Source organism: Canis lupus, chromosome 1 (genome assembly GCF_003254725.2).
Source record: "Canis lupus dingo isolate Sandy chromosome 1, ASM325472v2, whole genome shotgun sequence".
Taxonomy (NCBI): Eukaryota; Metazoa; Chordata; class Mammalia; order Carnivora; family Canidae; genus Canis; species Canis lupus.
Window position 1 is genome coordinate 42647598 of NC_064243.1, and position 27846 is coordinate 42675443.

Here is a 27846-nt window from a genome sequence, read left to right on the forward strand (position 1 = left end):
ATGTGCATGTGCAACAGCATACATAAACAGTAAAGTAGCTTAGTTTTTCAATGAAAAATCTAGTAGCTAAAGGTATGTGTTCTGGACCTCTGAGGTTTGAATCCCAACCTCACCAATTAGTAATCCTGAGATCTTGGATAAAATCATTAACAACTCTGTACCTTATATTTCCTCATTCATCACAATAGTATTCATAATGACACCTATTTCTTAGGATTGTTCTGGAGAAGATGATAAATATCAAGAAGATAAAGAAGATGATAAATATCAAGGGATTAGGGCAGCCCCAGTGGTGCAGTGGTTTAGCGCCACCTGCAGACCAGGGAGTGATCCTGGAGACCCTGGATCGAGTCCCACGTCAGGCTCTCAGCATGGAGCCTGCTTCTCCCTCTGCCTGTGTCTGTCTCTCTCTCTCTCTGTCTCTATGAATAAATAAATAAAATCTTTTTAAAAAAATCAAGTGATTAGACCAGCATATATATTTTTTCAATAAATGTTAGTTTACATTACTAAATCAATCCCAAACCATGCAAGATTATTGGCTAGGAAAAATTTTAATAGTAAGACTAGAAAAGGTTACATTTGCTTCATCCACAGCTGACAAATCAATTCAAAGGGATTAGAGCCACAAGGTATCAGAAACCCTGGATGGAACATGGGTACAACATGATAATTAACCCAATAAATCTGTTTGTATTTATAAAAAACACCTGATATATTTTTAATATATAAAATGATTACAATTATAATTAAAAATGATGTTCTATTTAAATGGCTGATGAAAATCACACAGAAGTGAAGAATTCTGTGGCTTTATAAGACTTCAAATTCCTTAGTGAATTAGGAATAGGAGAGATAATACAAAATTGTTAGTATGAGAGACAGAGAAGCCTTTTACTGGAAAGAAAAAAGCAGCACAGGAGTTAATTTGCTAAAGGCCATTAACAGGTAGACAGGAGTCTTCTTTCATATTCATTGGTTAACACATTTCTATACAAACTCAAACATTCTATAAACCCCAAGTATGTGCAAAAGAAACCAAAAGAACTTACACAACTCTCTAAATGCTTCAGACAATGTATTGGTCTTCTCTGACTGTTTAAAGTGTTTGGGGTTATAGGCTTGGGCTCATGAAGCACATCTACTAAATATATTCTCTGTTGGATATCCCACTGGATCCTCAACCCCAATTTGTCCCAAACTGAATCCGTCATGCTGTCAGTTGAGTGGCTTTCTCAACTGACAGCCACTCCTTCAGGCTCTTATCTTACTCTCGTTGCATCTGTCAAGCTCAGAACCTTGGGTATCATCTTATTTTCCATTATTCTTTATCTCTTGTTTTCTGTTCTCACTGCCATCCCCATTATCCTAATTCATATCCAGATTAATACACATATGCAATACCTTTCTAATTGGATCCTATGACATCAGTCTTTCACCTTTTCAATTTTCTACACTGCTTAAAAATGCATCTTCCTAGGAGCATCTGGATGGCTCAATTGGTTGAACGGTGACTCTTGACTTCAGCTCAGGTTATGATCTCAGGGTTGTGGGATGGAGCCCTGAGTCAGGCTCCACATTCAGCAGGGAGTCTGCTAGAGGACTCTCTTTTCTTCTGCCCTTCTCACTGCTCAGACATGCACTCTCTCTCTCAAATAAATAAATTTTTTAAAAAAATGCATCTCCCTAGAGTAAAGCTCTGATTATGTTACTCTTTCTCTTAAAAATCTTTAGGAGTTCCATGTTGCTTACCAAATACTGCTTCAGACCTTCCAGTGTCTTGTGGTATGGCCCAACTTTCCTTTACAACTGTATTTCCATTTTTCTGCTTTAAAACAGAATTTCCATACACTATCATACTTCATGACATTTCCCATTATAGAAATGCTCATTTTTTTTTGTCCCACACTCTGCTTTTCTGTGTATTATCTGCCCTTCAAGGTTTAGTTAAAAATATTATTGCCTTCAGAAAGATTTTTTTAAATGTATACATCTATGAAGGAACCATTTCCCACTTTAATGAAAACTTTCTCTTAGTTCTTGATGTTTAAATCTTATTTATGTTTTCATTCCCCAGAGCAACTTGACCAGTCTGTTGAAGAGTGGGTGATCAATAAATAAGAAGTGCTGATTAAATGAATAATTATAATAATTAATAGTAATAAGGGATATAAACACAGTGTTTCTTCTGAATAATGAATACCAAGGGATTGTATGGTCGTACTGATATACCTTTGTCTGTTCCAATTCTGAAGATAAACTTTCCAAACTGCTATAACTCAGGAAGCGCTCATGGCTGGAACCTGTTTGAAAAAGGTATCTGACCACTGTCTCTTTGTTCGTTTCAAATCGTTCCCACTTTCTTAATGTGACCTAAATTTGAAAAAAAATAAACATATCATGTTATGATTTATCAAAGTATGTCACAAAATATTGTTCACATTTCCATTTGTTTGGTAGGCTGTCAACTTCCAGTTAACTTTGTTCAAATTTCACATATTATGCTGAACAAAGAGGATCCTAATGTCTCCCGTAAGAATTTCACTCTGCATTTCAATTCACCTACAAAATGAGGATCGGTAGACTGCACTCTGAGTTTTCTTTCAGTTGTAAAGTCCTATGAATCTAAGGATATTACTTAAGATGTAGATAAGGGATAAAGGGGGGAAAAGGCCTCTCCATCTGCTTCAAAAACAGAAAAAATAAAAGGGAGAAAGAGAAGGAAGGGAGTGTGTAGTGAGCAGGTGGCAAGAATTCAAAACCCTTTTAAAGTGTCAAGATCACAATAAGGCATAAACATGTGGCTGCTGGACTGCCCGAAAAAGTGAAATGACCCAGTGCTAATTCCTAGATTCAGACAAGTGTGGATTAAAATTCTGGCTTTATCACGAATCACTGCTCTGTGACTTTGGGTAAAGACCTCAAACCTTTTATTTTTAAGCTTCTGGTAAAGCACACTGGTAAAATGTGCTAATTATAGTATCTATCTCATAGAGTTGAAGTGAGGACTTAAAGAGTTAATTTGTGTCAATACTTAAACACAATGTTGGAGCATCAGAGGTGGAAACAAACTTTTGCTCCCCTTTGGAGATGTAAACTGTGACCCGGAAGTCAATAGGCCCTAGACTTTTGGTCTCCTACCTGGATGCGGCGTTCCTGTTTCTCCCTGCTGTGCTCCATGTTGTCCAGGGTGCTCTCCAGCTTCCGCAGCTCCTCCCGGACTTGGCCCGGCAGCCCACCTTCTCCCTGCTGAGCCTGCTCTATCTGCTGCTGCACATCTCTCTTCTTTGCAGAAATCCTCTTTGTCTTTTGCTGGATGACAGATGGGTATAAATGTTACTCTCTGAGCAGCTAAGCAGGACAGAAACACCTACAGTCTAATAGAGGTACAACCTTACTGTGGTGTGGGCTCAAACTGTCTTTTAAAAGTTAAAATCGACAGGGGCACCTGGGTGACCCAGTTGGTTAAGCATCTGCCTTTGGCTCAGGTCATGATCTCAGGATCCCCAGATAGCTCATGGCATCCAGTTCCCTGCTCAGTGAGGGCTTTGCTTCTCCTTCTGCCCCTGCCCCACTTGTTCTCTCTCTCACTTTTTCTCTCTCAAAGACACAAAATCTTTTTTGAAAAAAGCTAATGTGAACAGTTAAAATGGCAATGGGGACTCTATGTTGGTCAAAACGGGCATTATTTATGAATAGTTTATGTTTTTAATGATAAACAACATAGTTAATTTGATCTTGATGTTTTAACTGTGTGCAAATTTAGACATTTAGCATTTTGTGGAATATTCCAGAAGGAATTTGAAAAAACTACTCCTTTGGCATAATTCTCCTTAAAGAATTACTTCTGCCTAAAAACATGAAATCCCAACTCTATTTTTTCTTATCATTTATGTTGTTAAAATGCTGATATTAAGAGATTTAATTCCTGGGTCTATTCAGAATGATAAATCTGCCTAGGTATTTGGGGAAAGTTATGTTTAAAAATAAACTTTTGGGGGCGCCTGGGTGGCTCAGTTGGTTGAGTGGCTGCCTTCAGCTCAGGTCATGATCCAGGGGTCCTGAGATGGAGCCCCACATCTGACTCCCTGCTCAGCTGGAAGCCCACCTCTCCCACCTCTGCATGCAGTTCCCTCTGCTTGTGCTCTCTCTCTCTCTGTGTCAAATAAATAAATAAAATCTCAAATAAAATAAAATAAACTCTTTATTGAAGTATAATGTATAAACAATGGTGTACAAATCTCAAGTATAAACCTTATGAATTTTCACAAAGTAAACACAGGCATATAACAAAGCAACTGGTCCAAGAAATGTGAGGAGTTTTAAAATATTAATGTAAATATCTATAATTACATATTTCTCTGACTTAAATCAAAACCCAAACCAACTTTTATAATGGTTGAGAACAATGTAATACCAAGCATTAATTTTTTTTGTACTCACAGTCTTTTTATAATTAAATAAATCTGTAAAGCCTAGAGGCTGCTGTTTTACATATACTTTTAATGCTACTTCCATGTTTATATATCATTATGTATAAAATTAGCTAGTATTTTGCTACACATTAAGTTACCTAGAATTTTGTCATTAAAATATCTGATTTGAATCATACTTCTACTTATATTGAGTTGGCAAGTAAGCTGGTTAGAAGTGTTTATTATCAATATATGTACCAGAATTTCTTTACTTTCAGTTCTAATCTTTCATAACAGCATAGCATACCAAAAAGGTCTGGTACTTCATGTAAATTTTAATCTTCCAAACTGATATGTATTCAAAATTGTAAATTGAAGAGCATGATTTTAATATAATGACAAGGAATAATGATTTCAAATACAGAGCATTTATCTCTATGCTTTCCTTCTCTGTTCGAAAAGGACAATTGAGCAAGTTTTACGGTTTTCATAGCTAAATCAACTTTTTCTCCAAAATATTCCTCGAATTTTTTGATATCATCAAATCACTCAGGCTAAGAATTTATCTTACAGGCTCTTCTGAAGGTGACTAATATTTAACAAAGAACTGAAGTACCCAGATATTTAACCATTCACCTGGACTCCTTCCTGCACCCTACTTCTCATTGTCCTTACCCTGTGGACATACAGTTCTCTTCAACTCTATGGGTCTGTCAGTGACTAATGAACTCTGCATAAGTGCTCTGGGTAAAGAGCATCTTACCTGGTGATGAAGAAGTAACTGCTGTGCTTCAAACAGATTTTCAGTGTCCAGGATCTTCTCAGCTTGTTCCTGGATTTCTTTAGAGCCAGAAATTAACTCCTCAAGGGAGCTTTTAACTATTTCTTTGTACTGGACACAGTCCCCAAAGTTGCTTAACATCTTTTCAACCTAGGTTTTCATGAAAAAATGATAACTCATATGATGTTCATGTAATCTTAAATATTTTAAGAGTATGTGTAAAGTCCATCTCAATAACTTGAAATATATACACAGATGTCTTTATTTTCATATATTTTTTAGGTTTGTTATTATTAAACTGTATAGCCATTTATATGAATCTCAAGCCTCATTTGATATGGCACTTTGTGCCCACTCGATCTGACAATCAAGGCATGATAATCAAAGTAGGTATATTGTATATTTTGTTTCCTGATCCCCTTTAATTACAATGCCATGAATAAAATCTAATTATAAATTATTAAAATGCATTATAATAAAGTTTAGTCCACCCTATTTAAAGTAAGTAAGGAAAAAAATTGTGGAGGGGAAAAAATGGAAAGAATAAAGAGTATTTGTTGAAAATGCACTTCCAATATTTTTACATAAAACATAACATAATTTCTAATTTTGTGGTTCTTTACTGAATTCTTTTTCCTGAATTTTCAGCTTTCTTTTCTGTCTCATTTCTGCTTCCTCTAGTTCAATGTCATTAGCATCTTTTGTTTCAAAGTCTATCACTTCCCATCTTCACTAAGATGTCGTTTTCACACTTTGGTGTTCCACAGAAGCCTTCCAGTTTATCCTTCTCTTTTCCCACCTTTTGACCCTCTTCTGCTCTGAGTTTGTCCCAGGTAACTTGAGTGTGCTATTCTCCAAACAAACAGCAATAAGACCCTATGAAAACCACAAACTCCAGATCTCAGTAAATCACAGTTTTCGTAGAAAGAAGTGACTCATCAGTACATACTGTCAGTCTATCCACAGTCTCTTTTTCTTACAGTGAACAATTGCAAACACTTTGTGTTCAACATTGATTTAAATACAAAATGGATTATAATCAAAGGATGGGCTGAATGTGTCAAATCCATCTTTTAATATAAATCCAGTATCCTTACCTTGTTACAACTTATCTCTTGTGTTTTTAGTATTGTGAATATGTTGTATAACAAAAAGAATGTTTTCCATTCCTTTTTACTTGGTTTTGCTAATGAATAATTAGCATACAAGGGTATGTATACAAACGATGCAGAAGTTTAAGGTAGATGGGGTGCAAAGAGTCAATATCTGACATAATTGTTAGAGGCAGATTTTTGCTACAAGTCCACAGGCAATGTCATGAGAGTAGTTGGAAGATAAAGTAAAAAATGACCTTGGTAAAGTGTTAGGAAGACTAATAATTTCTAATTTTAAAGGCTGCCAAATTGTTTTATGTGTGCGTGTGAAAGTGGAACAAAATATACACTCATCTATCAATATGACTAAAATGATTTGTTAAGTCTTGGATCAAAGATCACCTGTACGTATATTTATTTTTAAAACTGTAATCCTTACTTACGCCCTTACCTTCTTAATCAAAGAGAGAGTAGAAAAGAATGATGTCAGAATTTTACTTAAAATATGATAGGAGCTATATTATCTGAACTATTGCTATGAAATTTGTATATCAAAGGATTGAAATAACTCATGTTCCAAAATTTGATTAATCCTATCACTATTTTCAATTTGTCAAACATTTTTAAGAAAGTTGATATACAATACCAAAATTCACACATAAAACTAAAATCGCATGCGATTCAGAGTATTTTTGGCTTATGTAAATTCACTGCTTGAGTCTTAAGTGGATCTATGTGCATTTAAAATATAAAAGGTTAATTGTCCAAACTGTTAGATTAGGGACATCTACAGAGAATTCCAAATCTTCAGAATTAGGGAACTTTAAGTCATCTAGATGATCATTTCCCCATGCAAGTTCATAAATGACTTCAAGAAATAATGGTAGCTATCTATTCAACTTTCCATTCTTATGTCATCTTCCCATGCACAAATTCATTAGACATGCATGACAGCCTGGTTGGTAAAAATATTCTCACCGAGGGTAGAAGGGGTCCTACTAGAAATGAAGTAAATAAGTTTGTATATTTTAATCCAACTTAAATGTATATCAAGAAGTTTAAAATGAGTAGGTCTTGCATAAAATAGAAATTATGGTCTGCTAACATTGAATATTTTATTATTTCCAACTATCAGTTATTGGGTATTTATTCTCAGGCACTATACTAAATGTTTTACATTTGCATTTTGGGAGTAAATTTTTCTAGCTCTGTTTTATAAGTAAGAAAACCAAGGCCCAGGGATGTTAAATGACAAGCTCAAGATTACATAGGAAGTGGGCTATCAGAGTTAAATTCTAACCTCTTGGTTCATTTGACTCCCAGGCTTGTGTTCTCAACCTCCATAATATACCTTCAACTGACCATGAAACAATGCTTTTAGTAAGAGCAAAGAGTGTGGATCTGATAAGGTTTGTACTTTAAATAGAAGTTGTCACTCTGAACTAACATATCCAATAATGGCACAGACTGTAATTCAAACATCTTCTCCACCAATCTTCATATAAATAAGTATCTTAACCATTGTGTTTCAACTATACTTTCTTTACATAATTACTTCTTAAACCACAACCAAAAGAAAAAGAACCCTCCAGATTCCTCATCAAAACTATCTATTTAGAATACAAGTAAATGGTATACCTCTGACAACAAAGCTACAAGAGCTTTGAAAGAACCAGATAATTTTGCCAGCTCATCTCCTTGCTTTTGGGCTTCATTCTCAGAAGAAACTTCAATTAAAACTTTAAGCCTGGATTTCAGCCAGTTGAGAGTCTCGCCCTTTGTGGTAACATCATTTCTGATCTCCTGGAATGAAGAGAATACATTATGAATCAAGAAAGGACTCAGACTAAGAAAGTTCATACGGTGGAGGTATGAAAGCCAGACATTCATTCACCAGCAGAGTGCCTGCTTCTTTTATTTTTTATTCACATCTTTAATAAAAGCCCATAAGTGCTAGAAAAAAATATTTCCCCAGTGCCAATATCTTATATGTAAAATCAATACTTTCTATATCAAAAAGATGACTAGATGGTTAGTTCATACCTAGATGGTTAGATATTTATAGATATTCTCTTGATCACAAATAAAGATGCTTCTAAAAGTACTGTAGAAGAAAATAGGATACCAAAATTGGGAACTATAACATTATTTTCTGTTAGCTGGAAGGAACATGGTATTTTTAGAAAAAAAAAAAAAAAAGGTTGAAAGTCCTTTTTTTTAGTGAGCTGATTTCTTTTTGTTTGAAGAGTTTAATTGTTGAATATTATTATGGATTCCCTAAAAACTGATTTTAACTTTATTAACTTATATTTTATGCCTCATTTTTGTTAGCTTTTGGAAGTCAATACCCCACATAGTAAGATGTGCAAACAGGAACACAGCCCTAATTCAGGGAGGGATGGCATACTGGCCAGGACAATGCCAGAAAGATTCTGGTGCCTTAGCCCTTGTAAGCCCTGGGAACCATGGGAATGCTGAGTGGGGCAGCCTCTTCCTCCTACACATATTCTGGGTAGCATGAGGAAACCACCTGTGTCACTACAGAGGATCTTATAGGGTAAGTTCACACCCACAGAAAATGACCGGTTCCAGAACCAAGTGATCTCTTCATTTTAAGATGTGAATGGTTTTTTGTACTATTACAGCATCCAATAGCAAATATAAGTATCTTTCTACAGGGTAAAGCATGATATTACTGAGCATCTCTAGTATTTAATGGGATTATAAATTTAAGAGAAAAACATGGAACTCAGGATAGGAATAGAAAGGAAATATATTCTCACTAACAACAACTATGTGACTTTCAAGAATTCAAAATGCTGAAAGATAAGGGTTTTCGCAATGGCATGTGTCTACAAAACACAGTAGAGCCACACTAAGAAGGAGAGGCTCTCTGTGTGTCATTCACAGAATGTGAACTGGGTTCAGGCTTGAGGTATTGTCACGTGGCTGAGTTTATCAGGCTGGACCCATGCTTACAGAGCTGACTGATCCAGACTGAATATGATGTAGAAATGATACTTTAGAGACCTTGTCCAATTCTGTGATCTGGCTTTTAAATGGCTGAAAATTAAAAACCTATAGCGTTGGGATCCCTGGGTGGCTCAGTGGTTTAGCGCCGCCTTCAGCCCAGGGCATGATCCTGGAGTTCCGGGGTCGGGTCCCACGTCGGGCTCCCTGAATGGAGCCTGCTTCTCCCTCTGCCTGTGTCTCTGCCTCTCTCTCTCTCTTGTCTCTTATGAATAAATATATAAAATCTTAAAAAAAAAACTATAGCGTTCTTGTTTTCCAGGACAATTCTTAAGTCTCTGCTGTGCTGTACGCCTATGCATGCAATTTTCCTCTCAGGATTTTCCATTAGCTAAAGATGTATTAGAGGTACCACTGAGCATGACTAAGTCTCAAAGCTAACAATGATTCAAGAGGGAAAATCCCCTCTTCTCCACAGTAACATGAGGAGACACTCTTGACAGTTTTAAGGAACTTAATTTTTTACAGAAGAAAAAGAATACATCAGTCAAATTAGATTGTCTACCATTAATTTTTTTATTAATGAAAATTTTCTGGTAACAAAATATGGCCCAGAACTAACCTCTACAGCATGTTTAACCTTTCCATGGTTGGCAGTATCGATGGGCTCATTCTTAAACCCTTTCAACTCTGTCTCCTTTGCAGATATCCAAGATGAGAACTGAGAAATTCTGAAATAACATAGATATTTTCTTATTAAAGGGAGAAAATATCCCAGCAGTTAAAATACATTTTCTATTTTGAATTTATTCATGGAAGTTTAACAATCAACTCATTAGCAAGTCAATTAACAAATTTTCTGGAAACTGTTCTTTAACATGAAGCTTAGGGCAGAGGTGGCTGCCTTTTGGAGGAAAGAGAAAGCAGAGCGGATGGAGCTCAGCTAAGGAAAAAGGTGTGTTCCAGGGCCTGAGCACCTGGGAGTATGGAAGGTACCAGGTGAAGTCTGGCCTCATAAATCTCCACCAGACTGAGAAACCCAGAGGCAGAAGTTCCCCTCTGGGGATATGAAGAAATAGGGGAGAAAGGAAGTGCCAAATTTGCATCAAAGATATAACATCTAGGTCCCCTGGAAATAAAGTGATTCACTCTGTTTCTAACTGAAACCCATTCTTTTTCTTAAATGCAGCATTTTTATATAAGAGCATGGACAAGATAACACAATCAAATTTTCTTTATTATTTAAGATGAAACATATGTCACTTCTTGTGGTGCAATGATCTCTGAATTAACAGTATTAGGACAGACTATGTACATCTCTGGAAGTGGTTCTACAAGTACCTGCTAGTATAGTCCTTCCACTTGTCTGGGTCCTCCACGAGCTTCATATAGGTGGTATCAATGGCAGCTCTGAGCTCTTTGAGAGTCACGTGACAGGTTTCAGGTGTGTTCCTTACTGGGTCCCGGCCTGGGAGCTTCAGACACAGTTCTTCAATAAGCTGTAACCTTTTCTCACAAACATGATGAGGACCTTTGTCACTGAAGAAAATCTAATGAGCAATAAATGTTTATATAATCCCTGTGAGAATCCATTCAATAGTTCCATATTTTCATAGATGATTCCATTTAGTTGACTAGTATAAAAGATAATTAAGCTATTTAGTGTTTTCAGACTCAAACCAAAGTATCGGTTATATATCTTTTAGGTAACAAATATGACTTTGCATGCCTGCACTTGGGGTGCATGAGACATACCCTGTGTTCTTTAATAATCTTTTCACTGCCTTCCTGGGGCACCAGCTTGGTCTCTCGATCCAGCTCAGTCCTGCATTCTTCTACAGAAGCTAAGAATCTATTCTTCTCCACATCAATCTTCAGATGAAGCAAATGATATGGGGCTTCTCCTTGAAGATCCTACATTCCATAGGAAGATTTAAAAAATATGATACCATTCCTGACTATATACATTTTCAATGAGAGGGGTAAAACCCATAAAATATTCCCTTTAGGGGCAATGTGATTAAATCACTATTGTCTGCACCTGGCTGCTTGCTGCTTTGTACTTTTCCAAATATTAGGCCTGAAATGAATCCTTTCAGCCTGCAGGGCCAGATTTTTCACAGGAATTATTCTATTTAATTTTTACTATAGCCTGACACAGTATCAATACTCCTATTTTACAGATTAGACCATTGAGGCTCAGGGATAAGTAGAAAAGCTACATTTGAATCTGAATTTAAATGATGCACTGATTCCACATACTCTCCTCGATACATGTCCTTTTAAATTTTGTCAATGATCCTCTGAGGCAGGAAGAACATATATTATACTCACTATACAAAAGGCAAAGAGAAAACTTTATTAGCAAAAAAGCCAGGATCAAGCAGCCCACGGTTTTGACCACCTGCCTGGTCCTTTATCCTTAGAGCATCCTACAAGAAAACAAGCTAGCAGCAGGCAAATTTGAGCTGAGCTCATGAAATGTTTTATGATCTTTTTTGATATAAGCATAAGCTACATCATTACCTTCCATCCTACAATTGGTTAATTTTAGCCAGCCTGTATCCTTAGCCATTTCAAAGGTTACTTTTAAAATAAAATACTAAAATAACTGATAAGAAATGATTTCCAGCTATTAAAAGACTAGAACAGATTATATCCTAGAGAGCTTAATGTGTGTGTGTGTGTAAAATAAATACAGCTTTCAATTAGAATCTCTATTCCATAATATATTTATGATATGTTAAGCTTTAAAGACACCTTAACAAGCTGGGGTTTCTTTAGGAATCTCTTTTTAATTTTCATATTTAGCAAGTAAACAAAATATGTCCTTAACGGTGTTTTTTCCTAAGCATAGGGCTGATTTTTTAGCCTATGTTACTGAGATGAGTAAAAAAAATCTAGAAAAAAAAATACAAAAGCTGATGGAGAGGGTTTTAGCTGCCTATCTTCCAGACCCTGCGACTTCTTCATACAATACACATGACGTTTGCCACTCACTATTACCTTGTGGTAGCACTTGTTAACCTGCCATTAGCATAGCCTGCCTTGAGGAAGACAGCCTTCTGGTTGTCTCCATTGTACTGTAGCTGCTCCCCTGGCAAGCAGATTCTAGAGTCGGCTTCCTTGTGACAAGCTCAGTCTGGGGCACTCAAGTTGGACAAGCCAAGTGATTCCCTCTGTCCCCCGCTCACATGCTCTCCTGCTGTCCCTCTTCCGGTTTCTGTCATTTCCCCCTCCCGCCCACTTCCAGATCTCTGCTTCTTCTTTAAATTCCTAGCTCAAAACTAGTTACTTGAGTCACTCCTTTCCCATTCTCCCAGGGGGCCCACTTCTCTCTTCCAAAGCTTTCATAAGTATTACTTACACTTTTGGGGGACTTATTAGATATTATATTTTCATTATCTGCAACTAATTATCTCCCCTGCCGGACTCTAAGCTCTTTGGAGAAATGGATTGTGCTTGTTCATCACTGAGTCCCTAACCAACAAATATTCATTTTATATATATTTTTTAGATCATAACAATCTAAACCAGATGGCAAAATCCTTGTAAACAGCGAAATGTTAGTAAAATCTGACATAATTTCCTTAGATGAGAATTGTTTACTAAATGTTGCCAAATAAGTAAAATGCCCTTGTCATTCCTACCTCCCCCCAAAAAAATACTCAAGAAAAGCAAAAGAGCATTCTTAAGTAACATGATAAAATGGATGCTACTAAAAAAAAAATCATATCATATTTTATCACTGCTTTATTCAAGTTTGGCTCTTTAAATGGGAGAAGTTCCTGTCGTGACTTTCCATGAATTTCTACATTTCTCTTACAATTGAACCTTATCACCCTCATGCTATCCCCCCAACACGTATGACCCCTACTTATGTGTGTGCTCCCATTATGCCCTGACTCACCTTCCACTGTTTGTGGAGCTTTCTAACAGCTTCCTGTAGGCCCTGCTGTTCCTGCTCAGGGAGAATGTCGGTGAGCTCATCACAAGCTTTCAGGAAAGCATTGAGCACTCTCTGGTCCAGCTGGCTGAAGAACTCCTGGCAGGAAGAGGGGGAAGTGGTTCAGAGTGTTGGGCAGAGAAAAAGGCAGCATCAGACACTATAGAGTTAAACAGTCATGCCTCTACACAAGCCCCTTAGCCAGCTGTTGCCCTCTTCAAACCTTCCTGGCAACTACTCTTTTTTTTTTTTTTTTTTTTCAGGAATGAACTATAATTATCTATAGTTATGAGTCAGAAACCACCACATCTGAAATTCAACTAGTGTTTTTCATTTTCTAGAAAAAAAAATGTGCAGTTTTCAAATTTGGTAGAATATTCTGGAAGACCAAGGGGCCCAAAACCTTGATTCCATAGTAACAGAGTTTTCATTCCTCTAAGTGAGCGGTAAGGTCAGAAGAGCTGAACAGAAGCTAGCATTTAGCCTTACAGTTCCTCATACCTTAACTGGAGTGTGTTTCAGGCCCTGCTGCTTCACTGTGAGCCATTTCCATATTCAGACAAATACACACGACCCCCCATACACTATGGATGGAATTGTGCTTCCCTTCCCCCCTGCCCCACCATCTGTCCAAATTTATATGTTGAATCCCTAACCCCTAATGTGATGATATTTGGAGATGAGGCCTTTGGGGTAATTAGGTTAGATGAGGTCATGTGGGTGGGTCCCTCATGATGGAATTAGTGCCCTTATAATAAGAGACAGCAAAGATCTTGCTCTCTATTTATCTCTGCCTTATGAAAACACAGTGAGAAAGTGAGCAGTCATGAGACAGGAAGAGAGTCCTCACCAAAACCAATCATGCTAGTATTCTGATCTCAGATCTATAATCTCTAGAACTGTGAAGAAATAAATGCCTGTTGCTTAAGCCACCCAGTCTGTGCATATTTTTAAGGCAGACCAAACAGATGAATACAGCATGCGTGCATCTCTGTGCAGACTAACTCTCACACAGGGTACACATGTAGAGATATTCTGAAACAACAGTGGTTCAAAACAGAAAGTGCCATACTATAGCAAATGAATCAGTGGAAGGAGATGTTGAGTGGCCATATACATCAACCCCAAGGTCAGTCAGCTACATCACAAATACACAGCAGTCATCCTTTGATAGTATGGTTTATACTAATATTCACTGAAATTTCAGGAAGAATAACTCAAAATACATGTTTTAAGAGGGCCCATCCTCTCCATTCAGAATTTAAGAGATTACTAACATTTTCAATACTGGTATGACTTAAATGAGATGATTAACAGGAATATGGCTTCACAATAGGACAAGTTGTGGATCAGCTATCAAACTTCAAATGACACGGTGTTCACACTTTGATATGGCAGGTTCATGAAATGAGCACAAGAACTTAGACATCCACCTAGAGTTATCTCTTAAAAAGAGTGTGTTGGTTATATAAGAATTTCTCAGCTAAATAATGAATAGTAATTTGGAGAGTCTGAATTATGTATCCTGTAACTCTCCACTACTTTAGCCGCTTAAGAATGGCCAATTATAAATGCAACTCATCAACTGCTCTTGGAAGTTCTTTTTGCTGCCGCCAATTTTTGGGTCTCATAACCTAAAATGTTTCTGTCTTCCTAACTCATTTCTTCTACTCATTGCCTCAAAAACCTATTAGAACACAACACTTTTAATTTTTCACCCAAGACACACTTGTCTGTGTCCTCAGGTCAGGTATGCCATGAGGGACAAACTCACAGTATGTCTCCTCAGGAGGTCTTCTGGATTTCCCTTTTCTTCCAAGCCCTCCTGAGCTATCCGCAGCACCTTCTCCAACTCTGCTCGAGACTCCTCAAATTTCTTCATCAAACGACTATTGGTTTCCACATGTTTCTTCCAGTCTCCAATTTTCTTCATCATATTCTTGATTTAAAAAAATAACCCCAATGTAATGCTGCTTTCTCGTTATTGAGAACATCATTTTATTAAAGAGTGTTGTTTCTTTAAAAAACATGTGGAAGGAATAAATTTCATTATGAGAGTAATCAACTCCTTTGACATTAATGAATATTAGAAAAAGAAGAAGTACAATGATTGGTTCCAAACCTCAGCAGGCAAGGCATTTAGCTAGAGGGAAAGCATGAAACATGATGATTATATGTCCTCATTCTTCTCATGTCTCTATAGCAGGGACAAAGCTTACCTGGAAAGCACCATGGGCATCTGCAATCTGTCTGTGCAGCTTTGTCTGATCAAAATGCTTTAACACACTGCTCAAGGTCATGAACTTTTGAACATTTTGACTGCCTTTCTCAATTTGTGTCATGGTTTTCTTACAGCTTTCTTGACAAGCTGACAGTTCCTACAGGGAAAGGAAGCCCACAACAATAGTATTTAAAATGGTGAGAAAGAGAAGGAAAGAGAGTAACCATTACAAAACAAAAAGAACAACATTATATAGCTTTTAGGCTTTTAGCCAGCTGTAAGTAAAATCAAAAGTACAGAGAAGTGTTTCTTTTCAGAAGAGCTCAATTTTAAGCAATCACTTAAGTCAGTGCTTTTTATATAAGGCATTTAAATGTCACATTGAGTTTTTTGAGATTTTTTTTTATTTCATGCCTGTGTTATTAACATTAAGAAAACGAAGGGGCATAAAATTGTTATTTGCCTGTGTGTGTCCAACTCATAGGCCTATCGTTTATTGAGAGAACAATTACAAAATCAACATATTAGGTTTTAATCTGACTAAATAAATTTAATACCAATGCACATTATACTTTACTGAGAGAGCTGCAGCAAATTATATATTATTTGTGTGTCTCAAAATGTACAACATTGAATTCCTTTTTTTTTTTTTTCAACATTGAATTCCTAACATTCATTAGCTGTCAAACTCATTAACAGAACGGTGGACCTCAGATCCTAACCACAAAAGGGCAGCAAACTGGTGGGTGTGGGAGGACTTGCAGTTGTCACACATTCACAGAATGAGGAACCATGCTGACCCAGGCCTCTGGGTCTCTTCCACCTCTGCTTAGTAACCTGGCATTGTAGTGATTTCTGCAGTTAAGAGCATAGAAATTATTTAGCCCAGCCAAAGGCCAATAGTCATTTTTTGACTTGAAGCCACACTTTTTGTATTTCAACATCCTCAACTGCTTTGGAAAAGTATTTCAAACTGCTCATTTGGATACCAGCTTTGGTAATCTAGATGCAAATATTAAGACCAAGGTTTTTGTTGTTGTTGTTTTGTGTTGGCAAAAGGGAGTAAGGACATACTTTTTCCTTTTGAAGATTTAGGACCAAAAAGAGTAATGTATGTTAGAAAGATATTATTAGGGGATCCCTGGGTGGCTCAGGGGTTTAGCACCTGCTTTTGGCCCTGGTTGTGATCCTGGAGTCCTGGGATCAAGTCCTGCATCAGGCTCCCTGCATGGAGTCTGCTTCTCCTTCTGCCTATGTCTCTGCCTCTCTCTCTCTCTCTCTCTCTCTGTCTCTCACGAATAAATAAATAAAATCTTTTTTTAAAAAAAGAAAGAAAGATATTATTAAATATTATTAATATATTATTACTAAAATATCAAATGTTATCTTAACCGTGGAAGGATTCTTTGATAGCAATTTATAGCAATTTGAGAATATGAGAAATGGCCCTATGACTCAAAGGGAAAGACAATCTTTATCCAATATGATGAGAACCTACTAGAACAGGGTTTGGTGATACAATCATTGTGGACTTACAATCAATAATAATAATCATGATAATAATTGCTACCAGTTATTGAGTACATATTATGTGCCACTATTTGCTAGTTACATTATAGAACATATAATGTCATCTCCACAATAAGCTCTCAACTTAGGTATTATCACTTGCATTTTAAGGTGAAGAAACAAAAGCTAATCAAGACTTTGTAATTTGTTATATCAGATCTAAGATCTGAAGACCTGACTCACTTCAGATACTCTCTGCTCTTTCTATGAACTGATGCTGCCTTCCTTCTAGGAATCTACTTCAGTGAATGAGGTGGTAAACCTTCTGCCCATTAAGTTTCACGCTCCTCTGATGGAAAGGGTCATTTATAACAAACTACTTAAACAAGTCAATTAACTCCAAGAGTGGGAAGCTGTTCTGCATAGAGATCTGCTTACTAAAAATGAGGCAAAGAAAAATGATTATCACTCCAAACACATTTCCAGAATTTTATGATTGTATAATGAGACTTAATCTTAGAGGCAAAGAAAAGATCTCATAAGACACAGATTATAGACACTGGATAGAAATGGAATGCCACAATTTGCTTTTATACATATCTAAATATCTAAAATTTAAAGTTTATTTATAAAAATGTTATCTATACACAAATTTATATAGATAAATAGATAAAATTTTTATTTTATCTTTAGTGGGCAGGGTTTTCATCTTTGGACAGATATTTTTGTTCTGAGATGCTAGTGCTATTCCACTTTTTTAAAGATTTTATTTATTTATTTGAGAGAGAGAGAGAGCACAACCAGCAGGGAGAGACATAGGGAAAGGTAGAACCAGACTCCCTGCTCAGTGGGGAGCCCGATGCAGGGCTCCATCCCAGGACCCCAGGATCATGACTTGAGCCACAGGCAGACACTTAACTGACTGAGTCATCCAGGTACCCCAAGATGCTGGTGCTATTCTAGAAAAATGCTTCCTGTCCTAACTGTATTTCTACTACTATAAGCACCACTCAGCCTTACTACACATGCTTTAAAATAACTATGTCTCCTCAAGGGGACTTTTCCTTACCTGTTGTTTCTGTTTAAAAACAGCACTAGATTGTGCCTCATGCTCAAGAACTGTTAAAATTTCATTGATTTTCCCAACTGAGTCATAAAAGAATGTCATCTGCTTTTCTAATTCTTCCAATGGTATCAACAACTGCTGAGACTCATAAAGGAGTGGAGAGTAACAGTCCTTGACCTTTAAAAATACAGAGACAAAAATTCAATTAAAGGCCACTAACTACCACAAACGCAGAACACTCTTCACAGCCCTCAGAAACATTTTCTTCAGTGATATTGTCAACAGGCTTTACAGATCTCCAAAGATATTTATTTAATGATATTCCCTATGTATTGTTAAATTTTGATATAAAAAAACAATACTACTATATCACTGAGACAAATATATGTTACAGAGTTTTCCCATGAATACTTACCCAAATTATCCAAATGGATAGCACTTTCTCTTTTAAATGATGCTGTTAGTAAGCCAGATGGCACCAAATTCCAATTTATAGACTATGCAGTTATCTTCACTTCGTCCTCAAAATCTGACCTGAGATAGTCATGAATTACATTATCTAGACTAACCTCCCAACTTTATTTTCAAGGTCTCTGCTACTTGAACCCTTACCTCAAGACCAACCTATAGCTTTGCTGACTCATTCTTCCCAGACAGGCCTTGTGCTTCCCTACATCCCTCAGTTCCATGCTTTGCTGCTCTCCCTATTATCTTCTTCATCTCAAGTGCACAAGTCACCTACCAATTTATTTACAAAGGTCCCCCCGTCCCATGCCAGAGGATATTTTCCTAGTCTGAATTGATCAGCCCCTTCATTTGAAATTTGTTGTTTAAAAAAATGCTATAACTTAATACACTTGTATTCTTTATCTTAATGCTGAGGCCATACACTCCTGGGGATCAAGGGATCTGTAAAATTTCTGCCTTATCACCTTTATGTTGGAATCCAGGACCAGGCAATTCTCTAAGAATTTCCTGTTCCCACTCATTTTACTTAGAATTGCTCCCAAAATATTATTCATACTTTTGGGAACCAAGGAAAGGAAACTGAGTACTTGTTAGTTGACTATTCTCTTTTCTTAAATTATAAATATTTTTACACTGTCGGATACCTACCTGAAGGATAAGTTCACCAAAAGAAAGCTACTAATCTGCTACAAGGCTCTGATAAAATGACTCTGAACAAAATGAAAAGAATCTGCTAACATGCATAAACATCAATTGTGCTTTAGAAATATTTCCCAAATACAGCTGAAAACTTACTAAGATGCTACAATTGACATAGTAGTTTAAAAAAAAAAACAGAACAACTTAGATGTCTTTACAAGGTAGAATTTGCTTTCTCAGAGATTGCCCTAAATTATTAAACTTGGCCTAGGCTAAGATGTGCAAGCCCAAGCTATGGCTCTGAAACCTTGAAGATTATCAAATCGATAATGCTGACTTTGAATTGCACCCAATCTTTATAAATAATCTTCACTTGAATATTAAAATAAAAAGAATTAGCAATTAACATTCTAATTTATACGTTTAGCAAATGAAGTTTTCTCTTTTTTTCAAGACCATGATTCTTCCTATTTTCACCTATCTTATTTATTCCTCTTTTCATTAATTTTCCACTACTGATTTTACATAGGTTATTCTCTTTCTGCTTTTTCTCTCCTAAATAACAGGTTTCTCTGATTTCTTTTCCTCTGTTTCTCAATTCTTCATTACAAAATTTTCCTCATTTATATAGTCACTCCTTTCTTCTATCAGAAATGAATTACCCAATTGCAAACAATACAATCTTTATAAAATTCAACTTCAGGTAGATAACAAATCCCAATTACAGAGTTCTTGAGGAAAGTTCATCAATAGAACAGAAAAGTCTATGGCTAGTGCTTGATGTTCTGTACAGAGTTCTCTGTACAGAAGTGGTACAAATGTATATATCTTGAATCTAAGGTGAGCTCCATAAGCTGAAAAGAGCAGAATTTCCACTGCTTCATGGCTATGCAGGCAGAAAATAGCATAAATAACCTTAGAGCAGACAGATGTCAAATCCACCTCAATTAAAGGCATTTGGGAATTCTTTCTCATTTAAATATCTGTTCTCTTCCTCTTCCCTCCTCTTCCTTTTCTCCCCTCATTTGTTTTATTCACATTTAACTGACTCCTTATTCCTCCAGAAGAAACTTCGCTCTCTATTAAAATAAAGCTATTACTCCTAAATGAACAGAGGTAATACCTGACATCAGCTCCACAGTTTGAGCTTTGAAACTCATGACAAAGTTACTAAATATCAGAATTACTAAATGAAGAATCCCACTAAAAAAATAAAAGCATGATCTCTTAACAAGTAAAGAATTTGCCCATGGGTGTGACTGAGGAGGTGTAAAGCACTCTGAAGGCAATGTAAGTCCTATACAGTGTGTCATGCATTAAAGTATTTCCCCACCTTGGTTAGCTGTTCTTTGAGCCCAGACATGGTTGCAAACATTTCATTAGCTTCTTCTTGGGAACTCTCTTTGGTAATGAGGTGTGCAGTCTTTGTAATCATCTTGTATTGAGCATCCATTACAGGCACCCTCTGCTCAATGTCCTGCATGAATCATTGAAACAACTAAATTAACACATAGTACATTTCCTTTTAATTTCAGAATTCCACAGAAGTCTGGACAAAAATCAATATGTACTGTATGAAATCCTATACTTCTAATACGTTTTTGGAGATTCCCGTTATTGCTTTCCTTCATTGCTAATATATTATATATTGGTAATATTATATGAATAAACAAAAGGTTTCCTTTATAAGTAACTGTAAATCCTTAAGTTAACATACAGACAAGCTGAAGTAATCTTTACGCTTTCAAAATGTATGTGTTAATGTAGTATGTAAACATTATATCAAGTAAATGCATGTTAATTTGGGGCAAATCCTCTGACTTTAACAATTATACAACCTAGTTTTTCTTAAAAAAAAAGTAACACATTGTCATTGTAAAAAATTTATAAATCAGAGATAATAAGACAAAGAAAATTTAAATTACTTACAGTCTTCTCACACAGTGATAACCAGAGCCAACATCCCATCACTACATCATTAATGTTTTCCCTTGTGCATGCTTACAGCCATTGTTTATATTTACAAAAAAAAAGATACAACTTTTTGCTTTCCTCATTAATAGTGTATTAGAAAAGCTTTCTGTGTCATCAAATATTCTTCTACTACTTCATTTTTGAGAGCTGCAAGGTATTCAAAATATGTAAACAGCACAATTCATTTAGTAAATCCTTTATAGGAGAGGCACTTATGTAGAAGTGTTCTCTGTAGATGTTGCCGTTTTTTCCTAGTCCTCTGTAATTTGGTTGTAGAAAAAAATCTCAATTAAAAAACTATTTTGAAGTTACTCTATGATCAAAACATATCTTTAACATATTCAAATTTATTTTTTTTATTTAAATGCGTTTTTTTTTTCAATTTTGACATACAAATCAGGATATGCACACACGTCAACTGGTGCCAAAGAGACACAGGAAAACTTTGCAATGATTTGAGTTAACTTCTGTGATCTTCCTTTCACAAGAGATCAGGCTTTCACTTTGTTGTCCAGAAACCCCCTCACCTCCAAGTCTTGAATTAATAGCTTGACATTAAGAAAAGAGACTTCTAAGGGTTCGGAAAGTTTCTTATGGGCTCCCATTGCAAAATCCGACAGAGCATTGACACAGTCTGTGTATTCCTTCTTCATTCTGTCCAGCTCATCAGCCCGAGCATACTGTTAGGAAAAGGGAGGAAAGTCATGGAAAGTCAATGAACCAAACCTCTGTGAGCCTGTAGCCTATATATCAACATACTCTCCAGTTATGTGGCGAGAAAGATGTCACTTTATGATTCTTATTTGGGATACAATTGAAATAAGTCCAAATACTGTGAAAGTAGAAAAGGAATGAGCACAGAAGCAAAGAATTATGATCTCGAACATAGGTTGCTCCATATTAATAGGCTCCATATGTCAATATAATCCTAATCAAACTATACATTTCTGTAATGTTCCTCTATTACAAAGGGAAAAGAATAAGGGCCAAAAATAAACATAACAGTTCTAAACACATCTGCCTAAATAAGCTCATGCTACAACAATAAAACAGTCTCTAAACAGACTGTTTATCACCACGTCTATAACGCATGCATGTTCTGAGCATGTACAGATTTGAAAGACATACTTGCTTGACTTCCATGAACAACTCCCTCCATCGCCCATTGAGCAATAGCAACTGCTGTTTAAGGTCTCGGGAAACCATCTCATCACATGTTTCAATTAGAAAATTGCCTGCATCATTCATGGCAGCATGCTGCTGTATCCAGTGAGGCAAATTTCGGAAAAAATCCTAAACAATAAGCAATGCATACTATTGTAAACCAACAAATCAAAACTTAATGAATGATATGGAAGTAACCAAACTATGAGAAAAATCTTTCTTCCCAATTTGTGTAAATTTTAAGGTAAATCTTAGCTCTCTTTCCAAATGCAATTTTCAGTAAAGAGGTTCAAAAATAGGAACTAGAAATGGCGAGTGTCTTTTTATAAGAATGGCTTATTTCTTTTGTCATATTGTTTGCTGAAGACAAAACAAAACATTATGACCATTTTCTGTTATTCTTATTTTACAGATGAAAAACTGCATTTCTGTTAAGTGTAGGACTTGTACATGGTCTTTAGGCTTGTAAATACCAGTGCCAGAGTCATATAAAGGTATGGTGTGTGTGTTTTTTAATTTTTAAAAAGATTTTATCTATTTATTCATGAGAGACAGAGAGAGAGGCAGAGGCACAGACAGAGGGAGAAGCAGGCTTCTCACAGGGAGCCCTATGTGAGACTCAATTCCAGAACCAGGATCATGCCCAGAGCGAAAGGCAGACACTCAACCACTGAGCCACCCAGGAATCCCAAAGGTATGGTATTTTAGAGTAATGCACAGTTTTCTGTAAAAATGATAAACTTTTGACCTATTATTTTTTACTTTAAAATCTGAATATGGTACATGAAGGTAATTAACAACAGTGGATATAAACCATTGAAGGAAAATTTTTAAAATTAAATATCTGGGCCAAGAACACTTAATACAATAACATCCTTTCTTATTCATTTAAGGTTACTCAGTTGGCAATGAAACGGTTTTCTGCTGATTTCAAGTTAATACATGTGTGCTTGTGCATATATACATACACCACAGTAAAAACCAAGGATACCAAAGATAATTCAAAATCTATTTTACAAGCCATGTGTGGGAGGACTTCCCACATAAATAGATGAGAACACTTCTGTTTCTGGTGGTTATAGTCCCTTGGATGAAATTAACACATATGACATTTACTAGGGCACAGCCAGTCCAATCAGCAGAGCCAAAATCTGTATGGGTATATGGTTCTTGTTATCCTTAGCTACACAAGAATATTTAATATATGTGAAACTGAGACTGGTAAACATTTAAAAAATTATGCATCTACTTGCATAACACAATAACATAAGAATTTTGGACAGCAAGCACTAATTCTAATGTATTTGCTATATTTTTAATGGGAGCCTGGCATTTTAATGTCTTTTACATATAAGTTGATTTTTCTGGGAAAATATCATCCCCACTAAGAAGTAAATATACAGAAACAATCGACTTTATGTGATATTTTAGTGTGATACTAAAGTAAAACTGTACCTCTTCAAGTCACACATACACACCTATAATTGGAGGAAAAATATCACTCTTGCCCACTCTTGCCTGCTTTCAACCCCTGACCGAAAGCTCATAAAATCCAAAAAAGAATATTTAAAGAGATGAAAATATTTGACTACCCAGATGTCCAACTGGTGTGTGTCATTACACAGAGTTAGTATTACATTATCCTCTCTTAAATGAGAAATTCCACAGAGGTTGGGACATTCAAGCACAGACCTTAGGGTGAGTATAGCGACCTCTCCTGCCCACTGGGATTGGCTGCCCCTCCATAGGTTCCTGCTTTTTTGAATGCAAAAGCAAAACTACTGAACTGATCAGAGATGAACTCTTTTAACATAACTTCTATAAAGCAGTATATTCCTCGGCTTAAAATAATTTGCTAACGTGAAAGCACAACTTTTCTGGCCAAGTCAAGAATCCTGAATCATCCTTGAAAATATATAATACTCCTCAGAGAACTATGCTGAAGGTGCCTCACTGCTAAGTTCCTGTGAACTCCTTGCCTTGGGTAAGAAGCAATCTTACCTTTTTAGCGTGCTCTGTCTGATTTAGCATTTTCTCAGCATCCTCCAGCCAGGCCTGAAGACTGGCCACCGTATTGCCATATCGATCCCAGTTAGCGATGACTTCTTCAAGCATGCTCCGCACGCTCCTAACTTCCACTGAGAGGTTCCTCCACTGGGCAGTGGTTTCATTCATGAATTTCATCACATTCTCAGCTTCTTCCACTACAACAGATACAACAAATTATAATTCTTACTTTATATTTTAAATCCACCAAGCCTTTTTTCTATGGTCTATATACTGGTGTGCAATTATAATTCTTCTTTACATTATTACATTAACAGATGAAATGCTAGAATTTCATTCAGCTAATGCTGGGAATATGTTATACCAAATATGATAAACATATTTACAAAATGAACCAAACATATTTTTCAACTTATGTCTTCACACTAACTTAAGTTTTCATTTACTTGATAATAATATTCGTTACTTTATTTTTTCATTTAATCCTCAGAATTCAAAATAGGTTAGAAAATTGCAATTTAGAACATGAATGCTTTTTTTTTTTTTTTTTTTTGCCCCTTTTAGAAGATCACACACACAGACATGCACACACAGTTTGATTATACAGGTTAGACAGGCAATGCACAAACTGAAGGGGACTGAAGCCAGTATATGTTCTTCAGGCCCATAGCATGGTCACAAAAAGATTCTGCAGGAAAAAAAAAAAAATGACCTGATCACACAGAAACCTGTGGGTTCTAAATTGTAACTCTCTTAACTGCAATCAATTCTATCATGTATTTTACCTGAACCGTCAGCTTGGATGTACATCTCCGCTGTCTGTTTTAAGATCTGGTATGTCACTTCATACTGTTCAAAGAACTTGGTATTTTCTATAAAAGACTAGAAATGAGGAGTGGTTAGAAGACAGCAAACGCTAGGCACAGGTAGAAATATCAAAGTCAGTTTCTTCAGAAGAGGCATATGGGTATTTTGCCCAAATCTATCAACCTCATTCTTATAAAAAAAAATACCAAGTTAATTCAACTGCTATAAAATAACCTGATTATTCTGAGAATATAAATTGATTCCATGCTTTTAATTCTAAATCAGCACTATTGAGAAAGTATTCTATTTCTCCTCCACCAAAGGGTTTGTTTTCAGAAGAGACTGCAGTCTCTCCAGACAACCTGGGGCTAACATTTAGAAAGCACTAAATTTGGACGAACATTTTAGTGTCCAACTGTGTCTTAGCTGTGGGATTTTGTTGCTCTTTGAACATTAATTCTTGTGAATAATGGCTCTGAGAAACTTAGACTATAAATAAATGGCATAGTGCACATTTTTCTTAAAATAAAAAGTACAAAAAGTGTTTACAAGTAGAAAAATTTTAAATAATCACATATCCCATCCACAAGTATAAAAATTATGGATAAGACACGTTTATAGCTGTATGTAATTCCCATATGTAATAGAGTCACCACCATCCAATGGGCTGTAAAATTTAGAAACACAAGAAATCCTTAGGTAAATTTTATTGTTAATTCCAGGAAATATGAAATAACTCCTGTTTCAAAGATTGGTCTTGCTATTAAAATAGCAAAGTAAAAAAGAATAATGTGATTATAGTTACCAATGTATCACCAAAGACTATTTTCCTTTTAATAGCATAATTAGTTCCTACAATTTGAACCCACTAAAATACTTGATAAGTATCTCTATTATAAAATGCAAAATTAGCCTTTAAAAAACAGCTAAAGTCCAGTGTAATATACTAATAAATGCTTAATATGGAGATGCAAAATATTTGAGTGCAGATATAAAGCTTCATACAAAATTTCATAGACATCCGTTAATTTAACTGAAAAATGTTTATCATATTTCAAGATAACATTTAGAAACATTACATGCATAACACATTTCATAGCATTTTATGTTTATAAAGCATTTTACCTATATATTATTTTTCCTGGATATAGTGAATAGAGAAAGCTGCAAGTTACCTGGAATGAAGGGGTCCATGATGAACACTTATCTCAATAAGTTAATAGGCTGTATTATTTTTGGTAAGTAAAATAAGTAATTAATTGGTTAATTATTTAGCCTTATGTTTTCTTCACTTAACCTCCCTGTTCCCCAACTAGGGAAAGAGTAATTTACTGTAATTTAAATTTGGAATAATTTAGCCAAATAAGCATATAATACTTTGATCAAAAAAGGAAAGTCACACCTAATGTGCAAGACACTGTAGATAATTGAAGAGATAAAAATATTTGTCGATGTTTAAAAAATAGTCTCCATTTATTTTTGGCATAAATTTCAAGAAGCTAAGGGGAAAACAATTGTTCTAAATATTAGAGGAATGAAAAATAGTGCCTATATGGGACAGAAAGATTTCATTAAGTATGCTTTTGCTATAATTGTTTTCAAATTAACTGAAAATGAACAAGAGGGAACTTGTTATTATTTTCCAGTTTCATTTGTGATCCAAGAGGAAAAACAGGATATTTTAAGAATATTATAAATGTTGTAGGGATTCATTAAAGTATTTTTGAGCTTTCCTATTAGGAAGACTACGCAATTAATTTTTAAAGGAAGGAATCTTATTTGTCATTTTACCTTTTAGCTGTTTCATTTATTTTGGCACTTTTTTTCTTTCTGAACACAAAGTAAATCCATTTAGTAGCATGAATTATTTTTTCTACTAATATCACTGTAGCAGGAGGACTTTTGTTTTGTTTTTTGTTTTTTGTTTTTGCAAGAGGGCTGTTAAATCTCCTTTTTACCATGAGCTAACTGCTAACTACACAGTCTCTCAGAAGAGTGCAAAAGAAAACACAAATGTATATATTAAAATAATGATAGGATTAATTTATTTCTTTCAAAATAAGGCTTACATCTGGATATTAACTTCAACAAATACGCCATGTTATAGATGATGGCACTTCAAGAAAAATAAGATACCTCTTTATTTCACTAAATCCAAATTATTACTGGAAGATACTAAACTTCCATTCTCACAAAATAAATGCAAAGACAAATAAATTTCATTCACTGATCTCACTGGAATGGAGCTAAACCAAGTAATTTAAGATTTAAAACTCATCTTTGAGAAGAGGCTTTATCACAAGTTCTACTTACATTAATAAAATAATTACAAATAATAAAATACACGTTCACATTACTAATGTTGCATTCACATAGGCCACAATTCCAAGAGCTCTTCTTTTATGGAAAAAGAAAGAATTCTCCTATTTCTTCCATAGTAAAACTGAAACACGTGTTAACAAACACAGTCATGTCAAGAACAATTCTGACAGCAAAACCAAACCAATTATCTCCTGGTTTATATTACAGTATGTAATCTCTTATGAATAGCATGTGACCTAGGTTTAATTAACAAGCATTTGTGAAGCATTTTTCCAAGAATTTCTTAAACACATAGCAGCATCATTACCTGAGCTCCTAGTACAAGAGGTAAGTAAGAAGCACATTTTCTGATTCTCTAATCCTTTAAAAGATGGTGTAAGTTTTTGCATATGAGTAAGATTGAATTGAGAATTCAAACTAAGGAAAAGATAATTATGGAACTTTTACATCCTGCATATTACTT

The 27846-nt window shown here is 35.6% G+C and overlaps 1 protein-coding gene across 16 annotated transcripts in view; it reads right to left on the reverse strand.

Moving 5' to 3' along the window:
* The window catches only part of SYNE1 (spectrin repeat containing nuclear envelope protein 1), a 449297-nt gene that overhangs the window by 274191 nt on the left and 147260 nt on the right, over window positions 1-27846 (reverse strand). For all 16 annotated transcript variants that reach the window (XM_049113743.1, XM_035708408.2, XM_049113741.1 and 13 more), the window contains 16 exons: window positions 25040-25136; window positions 24249-24451; window positions 22212-22376; window positions 21611-21763; window positions 20443-20586; window positions 18006-18179; window positions 15426-15584; window positions 14981-15145; window positions 13171-13305; window positions 11016-11174; window positions 10602-10810; window positions 9883-9991; window positions 7929-8093; window positions 5179-5346; window positions 3142-3312; window positions 2233-2373 (listed from right to left, as the gene is read on the reverse strand). In XM_049113743.1, coding sequence (XP_048969700.1) covers window positions 2233-2373; window positions 3142-3312; window positions 5179-5346; window positions 7929-8093; window positions 9883-9991; window positions 10602-10810; window positions 11016-11174; window positions 13171-13305; window positions 14981-15145; window positions 15426-15584; window positions 18006-18179; window positions 20443-20586; window positions 21611-21763; window positions 22212-22376; window positions 24249-24451; window positions 25040-25136 — 2517 coding nt within the window. The remainder of the gene's footprint in view (window positions 1-2232; window positions 2374-3141; window positions 3313-5178; window positions 5347-7928; window positions 8094-9882; window positions 9992-10601; window positions 10811-11015; window positions 11175-13170; window positions 13306-14980; window positions 15146-15425; window positions 15585-18005; window positions 18180-20442; window positions 20587-21610; window positions 21764-22211; window positions 22377-24248; window positions 24452-25039; window positions 25137-27846) is intronic.